Consider the following 6,888-nt stretch of genomic DNA (forward strand, 5'->3'; position numbering starts at 1 on the left):
CTTTCGTTGTGTTGGAATTATGTGTTGTTGTCTCAACCTGCCGTTCTTAGTGTGGAAACGCAACTTTTTTCAATTTGCAAATAATGAACTTGTTAAAATTATCCTTTTTTATATTTTCGCTTAAGTATTTTGTATAATTTTCGTGCAAAAATTGTTAAAAATTTCCGCTTTTTCCGTTTTGTAGCGTGCTTGCAAATGCGCCGACAAATATTACCGACGGCGGTGTCTGACACTAAATATGTCGGTGGCGGCCTAAAACCGGGTAAGTTTTCAACTACAACATTTAGTTTTTATATGTTCAACGATTTTAATCCGAGAGATCAGAAAGTGGGATTTTGAAGCAAATATATTTTTTATATATAAACAGAGCAAGCACAAAAGTTGTGTAAGAAATTATGAAGGGATGGATAAAAAATTCTTAAAAATTAAAAAGAAATCATTTCTCCAAGTTTTACGAGGATCGGCCGATATTTAAACATCTTGCAGAAAATTAGTTTTTTGTTTTTTTTGCATTAAGAAAATGATCAATAACGTAAAAACAAAGTTTTTTTTTATTTACTAGCTATACCCAGTGTGCTTTGCTACCCTAAAAGCAATATAAATAAGAAACCCACTTAACGATTTTGATGATTCTAAATACAATGGTTTTCCAGATATACAATATGTTAAATATGGGAGATTCCACGCAAATTATTGCAATTTCGCCAATTATTCCGGACGTTAATAAAGATTTTAATTTAATCTGCAAAAAATTTGAATAATCTAATAGTTTCCCAGATATACGAAATTTTTTATTTAATTCATATGGGAAGATTCTAGCTCTAATAGTTTCTCAGATATAAGAATTTTTCTATTTAATTCACATGGGAGCTCTTAGCGGCCCTTTTTTCTACAAAATGTTCAGATGAGTATTAAAGTTCTTCGAAAAATTTAGTTCTATTAGTTTCCCAGATAAACGAATTTTTGTATTTAATTGAGAATGAGAACCAGAACATCATCAATGAAAGGGATCACAAAGAAATTGAAAAATATTCCAAAAGTTTCACTTTGAACACATTATTAGAGTCTATTAAAACTCGCAACTCTAAAGGCAGACTATTCCTATTTTAGCGGTATTTTCTTTATGATTAAAAAAAAGTCAGATGTAAGAGTTATATTCGGCAAATCATATGTTGTAAAAAAGCAAATTACGAAAGTGGTCATATACATATGAACTTTGATCACTAGATTAATAAGAACGTCATTTTCGGAATAGGGGCTTATTAGTAAAATAACAAAAAAAAGCACCGGAAAGTATTCTTTTTAAATTTTCTTTCAATTAGGATACTAGGTGTTTAATTTTATGTTTATATATTCAATATTGTAGAAAACTCAAAAGTACAAAAAGTACAAAAAGACCTCTTTTATTTAATTTCATGTTTCTAAGTTCAATATTATAACAAAAATCAAAAAGAACCAGTTAAAGAACGAAAAAGTACTCCAGTTAAAATTTTCATTCACTGAAGTCCCTGATTGCTTAGTTTTATGTTTTTAGGTTCATTATAATAAAAAATTCAAATAGTACCAGTTGAAGAACGAAAAAGTACCAAAAAGTGCCATTTTATAGATTCTTATTTACTCCGGGCTCTACGTGCATAATTTCATGTTTCTATGTTCAATTTAAAAGAAAGCTCAAAAAGTACCTTTTGAAAAACCAAAAAGTCCCCTTTTATAGGACCTCACTTAATTCGGGCTACATGTTTAATTTCACGTTTCTAAGTTCATTATTATACAAAAAACTTTAATGTACCTTTAATTATGCAAATTCCAAAGTATTTAAGCAATTTATTGATAAAAACTAAAATTTCTAAATGAGGCTTTATATAGGTCAAATATGGTCCGATCCTCGGTAAATTTGGGAAAAGAATATATTTTTAAATAACAGTTAATTTTGTTAAGTTTCATTGCGTACAAATGGTAACAAGTCAATTTTAGACGTTTAAGACATTTTTTGAAGGGGGTTTGTATGGGGGGTAGGGTCAAAAACCAAAAAGTCCCCTTTTATAGGACCTCACTTAATTCGGGCTACATGTTTAAATTCACGTTTCTAGGTTCATTATTATACAAAAAACTTTAATGTACCTTTAATTATGCAAATTCCAAAGTATTTAAGCAATTTATTGATAAAAAACTAAAATTTCTAAATGAGGCTTTATATAGGTCAAATATGGTCCGATCCTCGGTAAATTTGGGAAAACAATATATTTTTAAATAACAGTTAGTTTTGTTAAGTTTCATTGCGTACAAATGGTAACAAGTCAATTTTAGACGTTTAAGACATTTTTTGAAGGGGGTTTGTATGGGGGGTAGGGTCAAATAAGGGCCGGTTCTTACGAAAATCTGCAGTGTCATTTATACTTCTATAAAACTTATTTATGCCAATTTTAGAAAGATAATAGAATATTTGACGTAATTATGGCATAAAAAGTTAAATCGGGAGGTACGATTGTATGGGGGCTAGGTGAAATAATGGACCGATTTCAACCATTTTCAATATTCTTCAACCATTTTCGTCCTTGCGCACAAGGTTTACATGACAGCCAGGCAGCCGGACGGACGGACATGTCTTAATCGACTCAAAAAATGATTCTGAATCGATCGGTATACTTTAAGGTATTGTATGGGTATGGTATTTGTATGTTACAAACATCAGCACAAACGTATAATACCCTCCCCACTATAGTGGTGTAGGGTATAATAATCAAAAACAATGTTTTATGAAAAAAGTACCAAAAATAGGTACAATTTCACTCCTTAAACGTCCGAATATCCAAAAAAAAAACTAAACTCATTATTTATATGTTCGTCAAGTTATGAACCAATCAAAAATATTATTTAATGTTCTCCGGTTTAAATGATACATGGTGTGCAAAAAAAGTACCAAAATACAGTTTTTCCCCTTTTTTCCTAAAGGGGCCGAATTTGAAAAAAGAACCGGATATCTGTACGCTTCATCTGGTATTCAGTGTAAAATTGAACCAATAAAAAGTGTCTTTGATAAGTGTACGTTTATTTTTTTCATGAATCATAGATGGCGCAATTTAACATAATATTGTAAAAAAAACCAGCGTTGCCATATGCATTTCTAAAAAAATTAATTAAACAAAAAATAATAATAAATAATTATAAAACTTAATTTATATTGATTAAAGCCGAACTGCAAGTGTCTTTTCTGCATATTAATTGGCAACAGTAACATTACAATTTACTTTCTCTTCGCATTACTTGGGATTGATTATTTTCGCTATGTAATTCAGAAGGACGAAATTAGTGATAGACAAATATACATATGTATTTAAATAACAGAAATTATAGTTTTCGAATAGTTGATGAACTGTGTTTTGTGGAATTTTATATACCTTCAGACTCTGTTTATTTAGGATTGTTTTTGAATGATCAATATATACTTTTCGATACGTTTTTTTTATTAAGATTATGATAAATTAGAGTTCTCCATAATAAACGAAGTTGCGAATTTTACCCGTCCCTCCCTCTAGAATTGTTCTTTGGGTTGTAAAACTATACAAAAAATTAGGCTAATATGATAACGTTAACAGGTGCCGCAAAGGCTCTGAAGTTTTTAAATGCATTTAAAAAGGGGAAATTATCGATTTTTTCTTTAGTTTTTGCTAAAATTTTGCCATTTAGTAATAAATGTTGCACTGTATTGTGCACAGAATAAGCATTTCAGAAAGATATAAAACACAAAAATTGCTTGAAAATTTAAAAGTTATTGCACATGAATTCGAAATGTGACAAAAAATTACATTATTTTGGATATATTATTTTCTATATTTGCACTTTTAGATATATTAGATTGAAATTCGTCCCTAAAAAACTATTACATAAATTATCAGTTAAAAACAAAATATGTCTTGTAAAAGTGTTCACTCCATAGACAAAAAGGGTTAAAATCGTATTTTATACTTAATATATAAATATAATTTTTAGTTTTATATCTGTTATCACTCTAATTATATAGACAATTATTCTAATAGATAGTATTCTTTCAATTTGTTAAATCCAAAGGGTTAAATTAGCTTTTTTTTAAATATCGGACTATATACAATAAATTGCAGTCATTTTTTGTAAATATCGCAAATAAATATTATTTCGATTTGGTACACTGAAAATTCCCAAATATTGCAAAATTTTACCTTAATAGTAAGCTTGACCTGGGAGCGTCGTATAGAGGCCATGATAGCATTTGATAACATTTTTTGTAGGGAACACAATTTCCAATATTTGGATAAAGATTATTTTCTCGGATCTTCAGTTGTTTTCGGATTATTTTGTTTTCATTTTCCTTAGCTATGTTACCTAAGAATATCAAATAAATTTATACTAATAAATATATTGGGATTGCTATCTGTTTATACAAAATTTCAAAAATCGTCTAGAAGTTGTAAATTAACGCTGCTTCATAAAAATTAGATCTGTTACTTTTTAACAAAATAAAATTGAAAGCTGCCCTACTATTTATGTACAAAAGGGGGAATGAATTTTGTGATATTTTACTCCATAGAAAAATATTTGACACTATGAAATCATATTAATCAAAAACAAACACTAAAAAGGAGGGATATGAAATGTCTCCAAGTTAGGTTAAATTGCATATCTACCACAGTCCGTTAGATAGTTGAAGTTAGTTATTTATTATACCCTAAACAGAAGGTGGTGGTTTTTTATTATTAAAATGTATACATACATATGTATGTGTATTTGGTCTGATGTTTGTTTAAAACACTCAATAGAATCATTCTACATCAACTGTAAAAAGGGTATAGAACAATTTTCTTAACCTTGAATTCAAAGTAGAGTCACTTACATATGTATATACACACAAATGCTTTTGAACCATGGCTTCGTTACTTAAATGCATCCAAATTGGTTCAATATTTTCACATAATCCTTTCACAAATCTCCTCCTTGGTTTTGCAGCTGTAGTACGTTTTATGTATCCACAAATTATATTGCAAAAAGCATTTCGAGAAATTCGACCAAATACGACGTATGAGAAGAAATCGTTCTTCAAATGCTACTTTTAAAATTGTCTATAATATGAAATTATAATACATTAAAATAAACCGAATTGTGCTTATCTTTCTCATGTTGGGCTTAGAAACATTAAATTAAACGTATATTAGTAAATAAGAATGAGAAACAAAAGAGAGTTTTTATATAGTGCAATAAATGTAAATTGAGTGTTCATAATTAATATACACATATGTATGTATGTAAGTAACATTAACGTTAGAATGCATATTATCCTTCCTAAATTTACATAATATAAAAACATTATTAATAGAGACTTATTTCTACATTATCACTTTCTGTATCATCATGTTTTAATAAGTCCCATTTAATGATAAAGCCCATTTGTCATTTTCTAAATTACTTTTTTTATACACAATTATTTGCTCTTTCAAATGCTACATAAAATTCTTCATAGTTCGGAGATGTTTTTTCTTAATTTTTCATGAAGAATGGACATCTTTGTCCATTCTTCTTTAGTGCCATTTACTATGTTTGAAAATGTTTTTTATGGTGAAGTAAAAGATTTGCTAAACAAAATTAAATGTTTTGTAAAAAGTTCTTTAAAGGGAAAAAGTGCCAGAAATGTTTTAAATTATAGTATACTTCTTCACTGGCAATGTTATATTTAGGAAAAGTGTTTTTTACTGTTTTATTTGAATAGAGGTCATTAAATTAAAAAAAATGCTTTATTCTAAAACATTCAGAAAATGTACAATAATATAAACGATTTTAACAATTTAAAGTGAAAAAAGAACAGAATAAATGTATACCAAATTTAAATAAATTTTTAGCAAATTTAAATTTAGTTTAGGTGTAAAAACATTTAACTAACCAATTATATATACCATTTAATGAAGTGGTGAAGAATCACCTCCTAATGACACCTTAACCCTGTAGTAACAGAACGGGGTGCTGTTGAATATAAACTGACCGAGTTGGTGAAGGAGCCAGTGAGGATAACACAACACCTCCCTTTTACTCAAGTGAGATACATCGGGGATATCAAAGGACTTCCTTAGCAAATACATCGCCATGATCAGTGACACATGGGAAGGCTTAAGCTATATCTTATCCTTGTTGAGGAAGTTCCGATGAGACATCAAGCACGTATCTGGTTACCGAAAATGACCACGGAAGCACAATATACTATGGGAACCTTCTTAGACATAGAAGGTGCCTTCAATAACATAAATACTTCTGCAATTCAACAAGCTCTTACTAATCTAGAAGTTGAAGAGTATATCAGCAACTGTTTAGTTATGTTATCAAATGTTATTCGCATACATAGGTGTTTGGGTGTGTTTCTTGATGATCATCTGTCTTTTGAAGATCATGTTGACTTCATGTCTGGAAAGGTTTATGCTACTAATATATATCTACCTCTCTGTATTAGACTTGCTCATGCACTTCTCATGCCTCATATTATTTACTGTCTTGAGGTTGTATCTGGTTCTTCTGTGGTTACTTTGACTAGATTGAGACGTATTCTTAATACTATTGTTAGATTTGTTTATAATGTCAAGTGTAGGGATCATATATCCTCATATGTACAGCAATTTCTTGTGCATTCTTTTAGTGACTTTGTAAAATATCGTAATCTAAATTTTTTTATAACGTTATCAGAAATGGTTTTCCTTTAACTTTATATAGTAAGTTTGTATTCTTGCGGTCTTCTAGAATTTCTAGATTCCATTTTGAAAGGTAATTTGTGGTGAGGATTGCTCGGTGCTGGAATTGTTTGCCTCTTGAACTACGTATTTTCTCTCACACAAACAATGTCTTTCGCCTTTAACTTTATTTTGCCAGTTTGAC

The 6,888-nt window shown here is 29.3% G+C and overlaps 1 protein-coding gene across 1 annotated transcript in view; it reads right to left on the reverse strand.

Moving 5' to 3' along the window:
* The window catches only part of LOC111678923 (proteasome activator complex subunit 3), a 5,620-nt gene extending 2,359 nt beyond the window's left edge, over positions 1 to 3,261 (reverse strand). The window contains exon 1 of the mRNA XM_046947154.1: positions 3,249 to 3,261. Coding sequence (XP_046803110.1) covers positions 3,249 to 3,261 — 13 coding nt within the window. The remainder of the gene's footprint in view (positions 1 to 3,248) is intronic.
* Between the last annotated feature and the right edge of the window lie 3,627 nt (positions 3,262 to 6,888).

This window comes from Lucilia cuprina, chromosome 3 (genome assembly GCF_022045245.1).
Source record: "Lucilia cuprina isolate Lc7/37 chromosome 3, ASM2204524v1, whole genome shotgun sequence".
Classification (NCBI taxonomy): domain Eukaryota; kingdom Metazoa; phylum Arthropoda; class Insecta; order Diptera; family Calliphoridae; genus Lucilia; species Lucilia cuprina.